The sequence below is a fragment of the Podarcis raffonei genome, chromosome 1 (genome assembly GCF_027172205.1).
Source record: "Podarcis raffonei isolate rPodRaf1 chromosome 1, rPodRaf1.pri, whole genome shotgun sequence".
NCBI classification, from domain to species: Eukaryota; Metazoa; Chordata; class Lepidosauria; order Squamata; family Lacertidae; genus Podarcis; species Podarcis raffonei.
In genome coordinates, this window is record NC_070602.1 from 57,348,448 (window position 1) to 57,365,400 (window position 16,953).

The 16,953-nt window shown below is 42.8% G+C and overlaps 1 protein-coding gene across 1 annotated transcript in view; it reads right to left on the minus strand.

Annotated features, from left to right (window-relative positions):
* Nucleotides 1-4,221: 4,221 nt before the first annotated feature.
* The window catches only part of NAT10 (N-acetyltransferase 10), a 28,325-nt gene continuing 15,593 nt past the window's right edge, over nucleotides 4,222-16,953 (minus strand). The window contains exons 19-29 of the mRNA XM_053388229.1: nucleotides 16,746-16,862; nucleotides 16,305-16,438; nucleotides 14,484-14,532; nucleotides 13,157-13,253; nucleotides 12,786-12,896; nucleotides 12,021-12,193; nucleotides 10,733-10,852; nucleotides 9,917-10,015; nucleotides 8,370-8,443; nucleotides 7,063-7,146; nucleotides 4,222-5,565 (exon numbers count right to left, since the gene is read on the minus strand). Coding sequence (XP_053244204.1) covers nucleotides 5,472-5,565; nucleotides 7,063-7,146; nucleotides 8,370-8,443; nucleotides 9,917-10,015; nucleotides 10,733-10,852; nucleotides 12,021-12,193; nucleotides 12,786-12,896; nucleotides 13,157-13,253; nucleotides 14,484-14,532; nucleotides 16,305-16,438; nucleotides 16,746-16,862 — 1,152 coding nt within the window. The 3' untranslated portion in view covers nucleotides 4,222-5,471. The remainder of the gene's footprint in view (nucleotides 5,566-7,062; nucleotides 7,147-8,369; nucleotides 8,444-9,916; nucleotides 10,016-10,732; nucleotides 10,853-12,020; nucleotides 12,194-12,785; nucleotides 12,897-13,156; nucleotides 13,254-14,483; nucleotides 14,533-16,304; nucleotides 16,439-16,745; nucleotides 16,863-16,953) is intronic.

The following is a 16,953-nucleotide window of genomic DNA, read 5'->3' on the forward strand; positions in this document are numbered from 1 at the left end:
AACAAAGGAAGGGAGAAAAGATGGACAAAGGGGGGGGCGGTTTGGGGGCTTCATCTTAAAAAGCTCCCTGAAGCCTTGTAACGTAAACAGAGAGGCTCTCATTGTCAAGAGCACAGCATCTGAGAACAACAGGAAATGAATGAAAGGCTGTAGGAATACAAAAAATTCAGAATGCCAGAACCAATAGGCAGAGGCACCATTGAGGGTTGGCATCTTGGGATGCTTAAATACCCTTTTGGTGGAACTGTGCCCATTGACTGGGTATTTTTTCAAAAAGCAGCCCTGGTGAGTTCTTCAGAGCCTAAAGTTCCCAGCAAATTATGCTGTTGCAGCAAAGAATCTCTTGCCACCTTAAATCCTATCAAATGGATGAAGGCATGAGCTATTGTGGACTAGAATCTGCGTCATCAAATGCTGTAGCTACAGCTAGACTTAGGCAGGGATGATGGATCAGAGGGTGAAGTCTGGGTGTGTTTTGGGGGAGGTGAGGAGGTGGAGCCTGAGAGCTGGAACCTGTCACCCTCTTCAAAATTCCTGAACCAAAGGCACGTTTGCTTAATAACCTGGCAAAAATATTAGGCCACCATAAGCAAATCCATTGCTTGCCTTTTCATAAAAATAAAAAAAGCCACTCCCCTCATACAGGGGAGAAATTACCAAGAGGTGATTTCCTCTGCTCTTTCCTCCCTTTTCACCACTCTGTCACCAGGCTGTCATTTCTCCTGCTGCAAAAAGAACAGGCTCCACTAACGTTCTGCCAGAGCACCGCCAGTCCTGCAACGTACCTCTCCCACAAGTCAGCTAGGTGCTGCCAGCTGTCAAAACCATTCAGGGCTCTCTGACACAGAGGAATGATCACACTGACAACTAGGTCACATCACCTCCCAGCCTCCTGCTGGGAACAGCACCGGCCCGACACAGCTTTGCCATTTTAGTCTAATTAATCAGAGCACTCTCTCATCTCCAGCCAAGGTTTGTGAGAGTTACCTGGGCTAATGGCCCAGCTCCTACCCCTCTGAGATCACTCAGTTGCAGGTGGTGCTCTGAGCCGTGGGAATGACCCCTGGTAGGCAATGTCAAAAGTCTGCCTGCCAACCCTTTTAAATGAATTGACAGTTCTCAAGTGTGGAGGACTCAAGCTTTGGCCTTGAAAGGTTTTTCAGCTGGAATGGTATCATCTCTTAACACATCACAGTTCCCCCTGCTGGTTGATCTTGGCAAAACAAAGGCTGGAAGAGTTGGAGATCTTGAAGATGAATGGTTAAAACGTGCAAAAATTGCAGAAGTATCTATTTTGCTGTGTGTTCACATGTGAAAGGTTACACTGCACACAGCTGAGGAAGTGTTTCCAATGGATGAGAGATGCTGCAACCTCAGAGTCAGAACTGTTCAGTATTAAAGCGCTGCTGAGAAATAGAGAGGCATTTTTATGGGAAGGTTTAACCTCCTATGCTTGTTCACTCAGCTCTAGGCCCTTCTAAGTTCAATGAGGCTTCCTTGCAGGTAAAGTAGCATAGGATTATGCTCTAAATATTGAAAAGGGACAGAAATGGGAAGTGCAGCAATGTTGCAGTGCCAGAATGGAAATCGCAACATTGCACGGGACCTTCAGATAGCTTGAAAAACACACACCCAATTCTCTATGAAAATGAAAGCATCAAGCAATTTAAAATATAATTAAATATAAAAGGATTAACTATGGAAACTAGGTAAGCACACGTAATTCAAATTTAAGATCCATGTTGCAATAAATGAGGGGCTCTTACCAATTGATTTCGTCACTAGGTTGTTTCTGAAATGCAAATAGCTTTGCTCTTTTAATTAACACGTTGCAGCACAATATGAGGCAGCAATGGAAGCACGGGACAGCCAGCAGCAATTTTTTTTTAAGGTTTTTAAACTACTACTGTATCTTCTTTCTTCACCTGCCCTTTACTTTAGCCAACACATATTCTCTTCTACAGCTGTTCTCAGAGCTACAAGACTAATTACCTTACCATCCACCAAGTTCCTTTTCTTCCTCATTTTATATAAAGTTAACAGCCAGGATTTCAATTAGAGTCCACTGCCCTCAAACAGTGATACGCACAAAGAGAGGCCTCCCGTTACTCTGGTTTAATGGGCAGTAAGCTACACAGTCCATAAAACAGGAACATCTGTGTACATTAATCCCAACAGTCGGCACTGGCGAAAGGATGCATTTGGAAGCAATTTAAAACTCCTGCTACCTCTGGCTTCAATTGTGTTAAAGGCGAGCCTGAGCCACTCACAACACCAGCACATCGGCCTCAGCTCCATTCACTAGCACAAAAGATCCATTGGACACGTACCTTATATGCTGGGTTGATCCATCGGTCCAGCGGAATAATGGTGTTGGTGTCCTTTTTGAAATCCCATCAGGATGAGTCTCAATAGGATAGCAATGCTTATCTTGGCCAGGCAGGGCCCTCCCCGTAACTGCTGCAGCAAAGAGCAAGGCTGGCCAGCTGGAACCCTGAACACAAAAGCGTTTCTGTCGGGTGATGGAGACCATTGCGACATTTTGTTGAACGTTCCACTTGCTTCCTCTTAATAGTGAACTCAAACATCTGAAAGCAAAAGTCAAGTACCAAAAAATAATAATGCTGTGTTTTCTCTAAATGCAGAGGGGCACTCCCTAGATATGCAAATATATGTATATTTGTATATCTGTGTCTATTTTTAAAAAATCAAAAATGGCCCAAAAGGAACCAGCAAGCTTTCAGACTCTCAGAAATTTTGTGTCTGTTGAGCTGAGAGAGAGAGAAAGGATCTAAACTCTGGTTATAAAGTAGCTGTGATATGAACCTAAGAAGATGAAGAGCCCTGATGGATCAGAGGTCCAACTAGTCCTGCTCGTTCTTCTCAGTGGCCAACCACACGCACATGGGAAGCCTACAAGCAGGACTTGAGCACAACAGCATCTTCTCCACTTGCGATTCCTAGCAACTGTTTTTCAGAGGCATACGACCTCCAGCACTCGTGGCAGCACATAGCCATCGTAGCCCATGAGGGTGGTACCCCACAAAATGCTCCTGCTAGTGCAAGGATGTTTGGCTGAACAGTGGGATTTCCCCTTCCTCTATTCTCTCTGTCCCCCCTAAATCTGGTAGGGGGTCATCCCCCCCAAACCTCAGGAGCAGATTTAGGGGGGAGGCATGTGGGGGTCAGGAGGGACAAGCAAGAGAGAAGTTCTATTGTGCAAGCCAAAGCACTTCATTGGATACCTGAATCCTACCTAGCAACCTAAATTTCACTTCCAGGACCACACAACCACATTTCCCCATATTGTTGGATCCAACGTGCACCATGACCACAAACTCTTCCCCAGCACTACCTACCAAGCTATCTAGGCAACAGGTAACTTCTGCAACCTTTGCGTCAGGCAGGCAATTCATCCTGCCATCCGTATGCCCATCACACCCCCAGCTATGTTCCTACTGATCGAATTGCCCACTATCACGATCTTCCTAACCACCAGAGAAGTATACACACACACACATTAATACATTTCTCCATACATGGCACCCTGAAAGGGGTGTGCAGGGAGCCAGAAGACATTTCCATGCCTGCAGCTGCTGGGGAAATATATCACTGGAAACGTTTACTGGCTCCATGTCCCAGGGTGGCCATTTCTAGTTGTTATAGCACAGGCCCCACGTCCAGCAGATGCCTTAATTCTGCATTCACAGTACAGGTCTGGGAAAAGGAAGCCTTAACATTTTTCCGCCTTTAAAGTTGCTTCTCAACTCCTAAAAGGAAGCTTGGGGAGAGGAAGAAAAAAACCCCCACTACAAACCCACAGCTACTCCAAACCCACAGGAAAGAAAACCACAAAACTGAAAGAAACCTTTCTTTTAAAAGTCTCACACTGTAAGCTGATTTTATGATTAGGTGGCCTGTGGGTTTGGGAACATCTGGGCAGTGTGTTATGTGTGTGTTGCATGCAACCTTGCCTAATCCTCGACAAACCTGTTGTTCACTGTTGTCAAGCCAGACCTCAAACCCCTGAATGCTTCAGGCCAAGGGAAAGTGGTTCAATCCAAGCTGAAGCGAGTTGGAAAATATGCTTTCAACATGTAGAGAAACAAGAGGTGCTGCTCCTGCGGCATTGGCCAACAAAAACACAGACCCTGGGATCCTCAAACTGCATTTCCCTGACCTGCAGCGTGGCAGAAAGGAAGGTACAAAGATCAAGCCAGCTTAATTCATCTCTTTATTTTGCATATTTCTCTCGCTTCCAAGACTTTGCATTTCTGGCGTTTTATTTATTTACATTTTAAATAAGTGCCAGGAAGGGAAAAACTATAGAGGCTGTAGTAAGCAGAGGATAGGAGGGCTGCCATGGATATCAGTTAAGCCACACCACAGACCATCACAACTTTTCTTCCCACTTTTGATATTTTACCAGATACTGCTGAGACATTATCCAGCTTATCCTCAGTCGTAAGGACCAGAAACTTTTTTTTTTTTCTGGAGGGAGGCAAGAGAGAAAGAAGAAAACTGGGTGTCCTGGGCAGCATCATACTCTGTTTCAAATAATATCGCTGCAGAAGACACAGTCCTATATTACGCAACCTACTACATATGTGTTGTTTGAAGACCCAATAAGGTGTTTGTGGTACAAGCTCTTCTTGGTGGTCAAGAAATTGAATCCAGGTGGATTCGGTCAGTCCCACCCTCCCAAAAAAGGCCTCAGCGCTGGGACCACCCACCCACACTATTGCCACTCCTTAATCAATGCCCTGTGGGACATGATATCAAGTAAGAGTAAGAATACTGAAAAGCAGGGAAGATGCTTTTCAAAGGACAGGATTCCCTGCCACATTCTGTTTTTCTAAATACCAGTAGATGGTCTGGCTAGGAGAAACCAATGTCTAGAATTAACCACAGAACCCAGAGTGCAAAGGTGAAAGCAGTGCTCAGGCTGCTGATTCTTCCCTTTTTATCAAAAGGCGTAATATACAGCAGACACCTCAATGCAACTCCACCATTTCAAAATCCCACAGAGTGTTTTTACAAGCTCATTGTACTGACGCTTCTTAAAAAAATACCAGCTTTCAATTAAAAATAAAAAATGCGCAGCACTGAGGCCCAGGCCTCTCTCCAAAATTGCTATTAAGGAAACAAATAGTAAAGAGAAGGGAAAGATGTTTATAGGTCTCCGAGGCACACAAAACAGAGGCTTTTTAAGGCTAAACTGCAAAGAGTCATAATTCCTGGTAACAATCCAGTTTACTGCTCTACAGTTCTTTTAGCATAACACAAATGCTGAGCTGGCAGCAATTATATAAAAAAGATATTCTGAACTGTTTAGCTTCAGGCTGCCCCTATATGAAGGGGAGGAAAAACCTTCATGTCTTCCCACTTCGATGGATGGTTTCTTTGTGGCCTACAGTGATTTGCTTTTCAGGTTCCCAGAAAACAAGAGCTCCATGTCCCAGATTTTGAGATCATTTCTTCCACTTCTGCTTTGGAGTTTTCTTTTTAAATTTCTTCTCTGGTTTCGATCCTATTGTGATTGCTTCTGATTTTCTCTTCTTGTCACTGAGAAAAACATAACACAATGATCACAAAAATGCTTGTGGGTATTGTGAACTTTTGAGCTAGAAAACATAATATAGCTTTGTTTTCTCCCATCTTCTGCAGGAAGATCACCAGGCGGGGGGGGGGGTGAATTCACTTGGGGATGGTGTGAAAAGTGGTAGTAAGGGAAGGAAAAACCACCTTCCATTCCTCTAGTAGGTAACCTCTGCTGGATTCCAAGTCATTTCAATAATCAGAATAAATCCTTCTGTTCATGGATGCAACCTCTAGAAAGTGGTCTCTGATTTAAGCAAGTTTGACTATATTTGCTTGTTTACATGATTTATTCTGCTTACGGCAGACATTGAGATGAGGAAGGAGCTAAGCAGGGCACTAAGACCTTGACTTAAAGCTTGAGAGTCTAACCACTTGATGTCATAGACCTTCCCATGTGTTGAGATGCAAAACAGGCATTTTTCAAACACTTTCATTTCTTTAACAACAATATGGCCTAGAAACAATCTTTTTCTAAATGCAACTGGAATACACCTATTTCAGTATTCAATAGGCAATACTTATGGCATAGTGAAATACATCATCTCTCCATAATAGAATGGGCAGGAAGAAAAAAGCACTTTAGAAGATAGCTCTGGTGGAGATAATTTTTTTATACCAAGTTACATTAACTTAGGAAAGTTGTCCACCCCTTCCTTTTCCTTACAGCATCCTGCACATCCCCCCAGGCTTTGTGAAGGGGCACCTAGCGGGTGGGAGCTTCGGAGTAATGCAGGACAATGCACAGGCAGGAGACAGCATGGGAAGCTTTTCTTCCATGAGCTTCCTTAAATTAACATTTCTTGAGATTGAAAGTTAAATATTTTGGCTTCTGAAGATTTAGGAGTTCGTTTCATTTATTGAATTTATATACAGTGGTACCTCGGGTTAAGTACTTAATTCGTTCTGGAGGTCAGTTCGTAACCTGAAACTTTTCTTAACCTGAAGACCACTTTAGCTAATGGGGCCTCCTGCTGCTACCATGCCGCTGCAGCATGATTTCTGTTCTCATCCTGAAGCAAAGTTCTTAACCCGAGGTACTATTTCTGGGTTAGCGGGGTCTGTAACCTGAAGCGTATGTAACCCGAGGTACCACTGTACTGCCCTATACCCGGAGGTCTAATGCAGAGCCAAACTGATCTTCTCCAAAATAAAAAGATTCATAAAGGGAACTTGAGGACTGCCTTCTCCACGAAGAAGCTACTCTACTTGGCTCAAGCCATCTTCTAAGACCCTGCTCTATATTCCATCCCAGCACCCGATGCGACTGACTTTGTGAAACAGGGCACACTCAGTGGTGGCCCCAATATTGTGTAGCACCCGTACAAGGGAGACTTTCTCTGATTCCTTCCTCTCGTTCGTTAGGAATGGAAGAGAATGTATTGAGATGGAAACTTTTCTCTTCTTCATTTAATCCTTCATTTTCCCAGTATTGTCAACCCTTTGAGAAGCATGCGTCACTACCTTTTGAGGCTGACAATGGAAGCATTCTGTCCTGCTTTGGTCAACACTTCGTTCCATTCTTCATCATCTCCTCGGATAACGTACCTAAGTGAGAAGAATTGTGTGGTTTTTTTAGATTTAAAATGGAGGACACTTGATCAGAAAATACTGGTTTATTTTGCAGCAATGCTAGTGGTCATGCAGGCATTGGTTAACGACAAGAAAGAGCATGATCAGGCACATTCAGCTGAAAGAGTGTGTGCAAGTCGAAAGTAAAATAAAAATAAAAATGGACATCTGAACCCGCCCTTCAAATGACTCAAATGCTATCACCATCCAAACAACTACTAAAAACCTCCCATCTTTATTAGTATGGTCAAAGTTAAAATCAGCCCAGAGGAGGTGGCAGGCAGATAGGGCTGATGGGACCCAATCCTGCAGCCCCTTCCTCTAACCACAGTTTGATACCTAAGTTAGCATTGCATCCACATCCTAGAAGAAATATGGTAGAGACTAAGCAATTTGTGAAGAACTTAAGTATTCAGATTGGTTGATCACTCTATACCTAATGGACCTTAAAAGCAGATTAAAAGCAAGGTCAGATAGGTGAATGTTTTTGGGGTGTTTTCTTAAAAACTTCAGCAGCCTTTGGAGAAGGGATCACAGAAATTAATTTTAGGCTCTTGATATTCAAACCCTGTTCGCAAGACTTTCAGAAACTGACAGCAATCTCATTAAAAAGCCACAAGAGTTACACCACAGCTGGAAGACAATAAAAATTCAGTTGTGTCTTCCTGGGAGGGGGAAAACATTTGGAGGATGCCTGTCCTGGTAAGGGCATCAGTGAGAAAATTCTGGAACTGCAGGCCTGTGACTGAGAAGGCCACATGAGTTTTGACAAACCTATTTTGAAAGGCCTAAGATCCCATCCACACCTAAGACAAGATGGCTCCCTGTCGCCATCAACTTCCATAAAGAGGTCACAGGGCTTTGAGCATATTCCCCTGTAGCTTGTGGGGAAGTGACCAAGTGACATTGGGAAAATGGCAAAAGCTCTTCTGAACTGCTTAAGACCCATCAGGCTAGCTTTATGGAGTCATTTGGTTCCTAAACAAAGCAATGTGATCCGTATTATCATGTCCACATCTGCCTTAGCCAACACAATGGATAGTATGAATGGGTGGCCATTTATACATGAAACCAAAGCAAGACTATATTTTCCCTGTAGCATCCTTGGGCTATTTAGATGACATGGTGAATTAGCTTAGACCCCTTGATTCCTTTCCTGGAGACTGTGGATTTATTTACTGCAAATTACGAGGGCTTACTGTGAAAAGTCCAGATCTTTCAACTTCCCAACATCTTGCTTGTGTTTTTCCTGAAATTCTTTTGCTGCTTCTTCCTGCATTGGGAAAAAAAGGATGCTGAATAGGGTTATGAAAAAATATACAGTTCTGAAGCCAAACACACAACAAAAAAGGCTGACTAGCCATTGCTTCTCTGCCCCACAATCCTAGATTTGTAACCTGATACCTTTGGCACCTAGGACAGAATTATCCCATCTACAAATTCCACAATGGAAGCAAATCTAAAAGCTCATCTACTGTAATGGCTACAACATCCAGCCCTTTCTTTGTACTTCTGTATTTTTTATATTTCTCCCCATGTCCTCTCAACTGTGGCTTTGCATAACATATTGCTTGAGGAAGAGTTCCAGAGAACTTTAAAGCTTGCCATTATTTTGTGACATTTTGGGTAGTTCTAATGAAAGCATTGCCCAATGTGACATTTTGGAATTTTAAATGAAGCAGTGATAATTCCAAGGAAGATTGTGTCACCATAATATGATTAACACCAGGTATTGGTGTTATGCACCGCCAGTTATAAAAACTGAGATAGGAAAATGTGCAAGCTATTGGCAAGGTTTCTTCAAAAGGTAATACAGTACCTTGGAAGTTGAGCGCAATCCGTTCGACTTCCAAAACGTTCAAAAACCAAAGCACAGCTTCTGATTGGTTGCAGGAAGTTCCTGCAGCCAATCCGAAGGTGCAGAAGCCCTGTCAGACATTTGGCTTCCGAAAGAACGTTCGAAAACCGGAAGAGTCACTTCCGGGTTTCGATTGTTCGGGAGACAAAATGTTTGAGTACTAGGCTGTTCGAAAACTAAGCTACAGCTGTAGCATAAACCACTTTATATTGTAAACTTTCTGTGATCTTTAGATGAAATTTAGAAATTTAATAAATAAAAGAAACGGTGCTTGCAAGACCAGACAAAAGTACCCACTAGTTCACGGATGTGGAACTTGCAGTCCAACAAAACCTAGAGAATAGGTAGGCAAACTAAGGCCCAGGGGCCATATCCAGCCCAACCGCCTTCTAAATCCAGCCCGCGGACAGTCTGCGTTTTTATATGAGTAGAATGTGTCCTTTTATTTAAAATGCCCCTCTGGGTTATTTGTGGGGCCTGCCTGGTGTTTTTACATGAATGTGTCCTTTTATTTAAAATGCATCTTTTATTTAAAATGGGGCATAGGAATTCATTCTTTTTTCTCCAAAATATAGTCCAGTCCTCCACAAGGTCTGAGGGACAGTGGACCAGCCCCCTGCTGAAAAAGTTTGCTGACCCCTGACCTAGAGGGTCACAGCTACCACCATCCCCAGCAGTCAAAACGGCTGTTTGACCTCAATGTCTAATATTCAACGGTGACTGCTTTTGTACATGGAGGTTTTGTGTAGCTATCAGGGCTCATAGCCATTGGCAAAATAATCATCCATAGAAGTGTGGATTGAAGAAATATTGCACTGGCATGAAGGGGTGGTAGTAGAAACCTCTACATACTAGTGTTTAGAATCTCAATATGAAAACACAAATTACCAAATCCTCATTTAAGGATTTCAGAGTTGGCTCCATTACAACGTCTTTGGTTACTGCCATCTGCTCTTCCACAGCCTTTTCCAGGATAGTGTTGAACAACTAGGAGAGAGAAATTACCATCAGGGTTATCGCTCATTGCTTAAGGAGGAAACGCTTGATACATCTGATTGGCGGTACCATTGGTTCCCTAGAAGTTACTAATGACCATCCATGCAATGGCCCCTTATATAGTAGAAATACAAGATTACTTTCCATAACCAACTGGCAAAATTAAAATCTGCTCTGCACCATGTTCAAACAGTACGCAATGGTCAGTCAAGTGCAACTTTTCCCTGATATCACACACACATCTTGAAATAAGGAGTGAAATGATCAAGGGAGGGGAGGAGCTGCTTAACACATTCCCTTTCAACCATTGGTCCATTCAAAGTCCCCTTCCACCATTGTGTTTTCTCACCTGGAAGAGGTGCCATTTTGAGTAGAAAACCAACAGGAATAGAACGGGTTGAGTAGTCTGTGTGTCCCCGCCCCTTTGCTAAATCTTGGCTGCTTCTCATTTATTAAAAAAAGAAAACAAGGGAGATGTACACACAGCCGAGCATCATACAGAGTTTGAGCCTCAAAAACATTTACTCACATCTGAAGAACCAACCTAAGACAGCCTATGATACAAGGGGGAGTTGTTCAAAGCAAAACATATTGAAGTTATTTTTATACAGTTAAGTTCAGATCCTATACTATTGGATGGGGACACCAACAGTGTTCCACCATACAGGTAATCCTCCCAAATGCAACACTCACAAAAACCACATTTACCTGAACCACCTTGCGGATAGACCTGTTGAAGAGGCCCATCAACTGGCCACTAGGCAACTCTATCTCTTTCTCCAACTGATCCACAGATTTGTGCTGGAGACCAATCCCAAGAAGAAGAGCCTGGAAGAAAAGTGAGTTTCCTGGCTTTGATTCAACAGAAGGAAAAGTCTGGCCTTTGTCAGAACCCCATCATGTCATTATTATTTTTGTCCAGCAATTTCCTGTCCTTTCAAAAATTTAGGTGCACAAAACTCAAAGGGCCGCATTACATTTTTATTAGTCCAGGAAGATCACATCCCATCAATGGTAGAGTAGCATTTTGCTACCATTTTAACTCCGTACTCATTTTTAACGCATTCTTTGCCAAATCCCCTTCTTCTCTCTTTGCAAAGTGAACCACCCAAAAACAAACTGCAAAGTCCCCCAGACACCACAGACCACATCTTCTCCACTATTAAGTGTGCTCTCTTTCCTCTGTGCACAAAGTACATCATTTATGCTGTCCTCAATATGCAACAACAAAGATCTGCACCCCTTTTCTGTTACTCCCCCATTTTTGTTTTATCTCATGCAAGATCCGCACTATTTACCTATGCCAGATTTTCTCATTTTCTTCCCTTAGCCTTTCCTTTTCCTCTGTTTTGCTCCCGCAACACTTGTCTACTGCCCCTTGCCAAGTTCAGTGGCAACAAAACATAAGGCAGACATTTGCTCCACTAATTTCACACACAGTGTCTCAGATGCAGGTAGGCTACAAAACATCACTGGCAAACTGCCAGAGGCTTTTAAAAAATGGAATCAATCCCCAATGCCTGCATTACATTCTGCATTCTTCCACTGACTGTTGATGGCCTATATCAGCCACAAATGATCCCACAAATAGGTTAGAGAGGTTTTCAGATACGGGGTGCTACAATCAACCTGCATGAATTATCTTGAGCAAGTGCCTTAATTTAGTTACTGTTTGATTCAGAAGCTGGGCTCTAAATTAGGGTTCAAGGGCACCTGATGTAGTTCCAAGACAACTGCTTTGTGGATCTTGTCCTGGTGAGTTTCAGGTTAAGAGGACAACTGGAAAACCCAAGCATGCCACTGAGTTCCGGGGGGGGGGGTCAAGGTCACAAAATATCTCTCTCTCTCTCTCTCTCTCTCTCTCTCACACACACACACACACACACACACACACACACACACACACACTCACACAAACACAAACACAGTTCAGGGACTGGCCATCAAATGAGAGGACTTGCATTAACAAGACGCTAGCTAAACACATGATACTTACAGACTGAGTAGCAGAAAGGGTCATATCTCCAAGCTGGTTGAGAAAGTACATCTTAGAGATAGCTGGAATCATGTCCATAATCAAGTGATAGTCCACCATGTTCCTTGAGTACATCTCCAGCCTCTTCAGGTCGTAAGGGATAAAAACAGCTTCTAATTCTTTACGACTGATTGCTTAGCAAACCATGAATTAAATTTTGAGTGGAGTGGCAAGAAGGAAAAAAACAAGACAGAGATAAATTACACTTGCTATCTGGGTGTTAAGAACAGGAAGCAGAGAAGCGTTTGTAAGACGCGGATAGCCCATCTGACGTCTTCCATAAAAAAATCCCTTTCTCAGCATGGAAATGCAACACGCTGTCCATCAAGGAAGAAACTGCTCTTGGACCAGAGAAAGCAGAGTACTGTGTATATTTATTGAAGACCTTTTTATTTTTTAATGTGATGCATGTATTTTTTCTGGGATTTGCTTTAGTACTCTTTAGTTCATGGGTAGGCAAACTAAGGCCCGTGAGCCGGATCCATCCCAATCGCCTTCTAAATCTGGCCCACGGACGGTCCGGGAATCAGTGTGTTTTTATTGAAAATGCATCTCTGGGTTATTTGTGGGGCATATGAATTCGTTCTCCCCCCCCCAAAAAAAAAATAGTCTGGCCCCCCACAAGGTCTGAGGAACAGTGGACCGGCCCCATGCTGAAAAAGTTTGCTGACCCCTGCTTTAGTTTCACAAATTGCCCTTCAGGGAGCTTTGCAGACATTTACTTACGGGGTTGAGGTGGCTGCTTGATATTCCTGTTTTGCAAAATGTTCAAAGCTAATGAAGGAGAGAAAGTGCTGAACTGATATGACAAAAGGGAGAGAAACCTCCTCCTGAAATCTGCAGGACAAATGGAAACAAAACCTGGTTTACTACTTCATGTATAACTGATCATACTAATGGCTGATTAACAGTAATTTGCGGTGGGGGATGTGAAACAGTGGGCTTAAAGTCACCACTGCAGCTAAAGTTGATAGCTACTTTTTATGCAAGAGTCTAGAACTCCACTCCCCACCCCATAGGAATGTGGTGGTAAATTTACCATCCAACCCTAAAATGGCAGCTCAAAAAAGCACTGAAACATCATTCCTATTAGTCACCTTTCCAGAAGGCACTTAGCCAGTTCTCCTGCTCACTCTCTTCCTCTTCATTCAAGGTCTTCAGCATGATACATGAGTGCTCCCCAGTCAGATCATTCTGGAAAATAAAGGTATTGCTTGTAGCTGCGACATTTTATGAGCTGTTGAGTCTTTTCAACAATAAACAGCAGCAGAAAATAAACAAGTTTATCAGAAAACACACAAGATAGTCAACAGCAATAACTGCTAATAACTACGGCGCATTACCATAGTCTCAGTGCAAACTGGATTCTGATTTACAAAAAGGTAGCTTGGGTAATTCAGAACCAAATTACTGTTCCATTTCAGATCACATCAGGTGAATGATGAGGTTCGAAGCCAGAGTTCTTTTCTGGCTCAGATTATCAGAGCCGGAGGAGAACCATAGGGTCACAATGCTCACTTCAGACTGGAGGTGAGCGTTATAAGTTGCCCAGTTTGGTATAGTAGAAGACTATGGAATTCCAAACTTCAGGGACATTATTGATGAAAAATGAAAACTTATTAACTATTATTTCACTGTGTATGCCTGATGACTATGAAGAACTAGTCACTGAAGCGATCAAAAGGAAACCATTTTAAAACTGAACACCTGATTTATGCAAACAAACCCCACCCTAGGTAAACCAATGCCACTCACTGGATTTATAGTAAGGCTGTCAACCAATTAATTAATGCCTAGCTAATTGTTCAATAAATATACACCAAACATTTTTGTATAGGATAAACTACAGCTTAATAATAAAAAAACTAGAAATAACAGAAATCACTGGGTTAAAGCTGACCAAAAGCCCATCATTATCAATTTATGATGGGGTGGAAGATTCACAGACTATGAAGGACTTGCTCACAAATTTATAGACAGTTGTACAAGTTATTAAAGCTAGGAAGTGGAAGGGGCAAGGTGGATATAAAATGGAATGGAATGGTATAAAGAGGTGTGAAATGTAGCTATTAATGATAAATTAGCATGTGCTGTTAAGGTAAGATGGGGAATATGCAGGAGAAATGATTTTGAAGAGATATGGAAGGTGTTTGTGGAATTTGTACTGGAAAGGGGGTCAAACCATCGCAAGAGGTGTTGAAATTTTGGAAGGTTGAATAGTTACAATGGAATGGTCTCAGGGGTGGGGTGCATATTTTTATTCTTGTTTATTTATTATTATTACTTTGTCAAAATAAAAAATAAAATTATAAAAGAGCTATCACATTGCCATAGCAATATAATCTTTGTTTTCCTTAAAGGGATCATCAGAACCAAAAAACATTCCAGCACTACTGGGTTCTTGGGCAATGAAATGAAACTTACGGGAGTCTGCCTCAGATAAACTGGTACAAATCCAGCTCGTTTCCAAAACCTGGTAGAAGAGAGAAACAAAAACTTACTTATAGCCTGTCAAGAGAATGCTGATCGTATGCTGATAGTCTACAAAACACAAAATAACTGCACAATATAGCTCAATATTTATTTATGTTTAGGGCTGAGCCAAAGCTACATACTATTTTCCCCAGGCATTTGTGACCAAAAGACACCAAACCTTTCCACTTTTTCCACCACTTCTTGCAACCATCTCCATTTATTTCTTCTTTCCCTTGCCTTCACTCTTAGTTGCTCTCACTGACACCATCGAATGTGATGCAGTCCATGGCCCTGTGACCTCGCCACATTTCTTGTGAGTAATTTAGTAAGGAAGCAGCAACAAAAAGAGGGTGAAAGGGAAAATGGCACTGGAGAAGCAGTGGCCAGTGCCACTGAAAAAGCGAAATATTTGGATAATCTGTGGGTGCAATTCAATATTGTGCCATTCAGTGCAAGCATTTTTACTTGACAGAAATAATTATCTCCCCTCTGCTCCCCACCCCACCCCATTGCTTGCTGTTCTGGCCCTCCAGAGCAGATTGGGGTGAGGTGCAGGGGGCGCATGGGGGGGGTGAAGGGGGGGAACCCTTGCTCTGGCACCGGTTAGATCAAATCAAACCCCCCCCCTAAATAGTCATGAAAATAAGTTGTTTTGATCTATTCACTGGAGAATATTTCAGCACAGTCCTAAGTATAGTATCCAGGTGTATGGAAGAAGCTAACTGAAGTAACCAGAAACTGCACATTGATGCAGAACAATGTTCTTGTACTGCTCCCTTCATGTCAATAGGACTTGGAACCCTAGAATTATAGAGCTGGAAGGGACCCCAAGAGTCGTCTAAGTCCAACTGCCTGCAATTCAGGAATCGCAGCTAAAGAACCCCTGAGAGACATGTTCTGCTGTGCGCAAATTTTACCAGATTATACCTTGAACAATCCAAAACAGGCAAAGCACCCCAAGGTTAGGAAATGCACTTGGTCTGAACCACTAAGATTTCATGCTTTGCAAAACACACCGATACCCGACTTCAGTATAGTTGTTAAGAAAAGCCCTGTTGGATCGGGTCAAAGGCTCATCCGGCACCCTCTTCTCCTAGTGGCCAGCCAGATACCTATGGCATACCCCTAAGGAGGACCTGAATGTAGCAAAGCCCTCCCCACTTGTGATCTCCAGCAACTATACCCCAGAGCTATACTGCCCCCAACAGTGAAAACAGAAAACAGCCCATTGTGGCCAGAAGTCACTGATGGAATCCTGTGTATACCTGGTATCACAATGGCACTGGCATCTCTTAACCTCTCCCAACAGAGGATAATGTTGGAATCCATGGTTTGAATGCAGCTTTGCAAGTTAGCAATTAAGAGTCTCCACAGAGTGGGAAGACAGAGCATGAAAGGAATCTGCCTAGAGATAAGGAGACTCAGCAACAAACCGGTGATTAGCTGAGGTCCCTTATATAGGCATGACCTATAACACTGGTGTGAGTGAGTGTTAGTGTGGTGTGGTTAGTGCTGAGGAGTTTCTGAGAGAGAAGAAGTCGTGTTGTAAATAGTAACTTGTAGATGGACTTGTATGTTTGCTGCTGTAAATAATAAAACAACAAGAATCAAGTTCCTGCTCTTCGTCCTGCCTGGGCAATCTCAAGAGTTGCTCAACAAGCGCTGCAGTACTCTGCTATACTCTGCTAAGCTGTGCAACAGGCGAAAGCACTTCAAAGGTTCAAACGGCTTTCAAAGTTTCAACAGATACAAATGCATCCAAATGCTTACTTGAGCAGCCTTGGTGTCAAACCGTAGGACACACCAAGATAGTCCAGATTCTCAGCTTGCCTCTCGCTCAGTTTGAGAAGCAGAGGCGGCAAATCCTTCCGAGGCATCACAGCTTCTTCTAATAAACTGACCGCCTAAAAAAAACAGCAGATCACTTAGCAAGCAGATGAGTGGCCAAAAACATGTTTTGAAATTTGCTTGTTCAGTAGAAAGCAGTCCGAAGAGGTATAAACAAAATGCAATCCCCATGTGGACCTCTGAAAAGCAAATCTCAACAGAAGCCTTTGTAGAATGTCATAGAATCATAGAGTTGGAAGGGACCAAGAGGGTCATCTAGTCCAACCCCTTGCAATGCAGAAATCTTTTGCCTAAGGTGGGGAACAAACCTACAACCTTGAGATTAAGAGTCTCATGCTCTACTGGCTGAGCTAGCCTTCCTACCTCACTGCTCACGGTAGCAATTTCTCTTGGCTTCTGGGTCACTTTTTCTTCCAAACAAGGAAACTTGCCTTCATAGTACATCTGCAGCAAACGCAAAGCTCGGCTGCCATAACCCATCTGGGAAGAAAAGGATTTTGAAAGAAAGGATGCACATTCGAGAAAGAGAAAGCTCTTACAACCTGGCTCCTTCAGGAAGCTCAGCATTTCA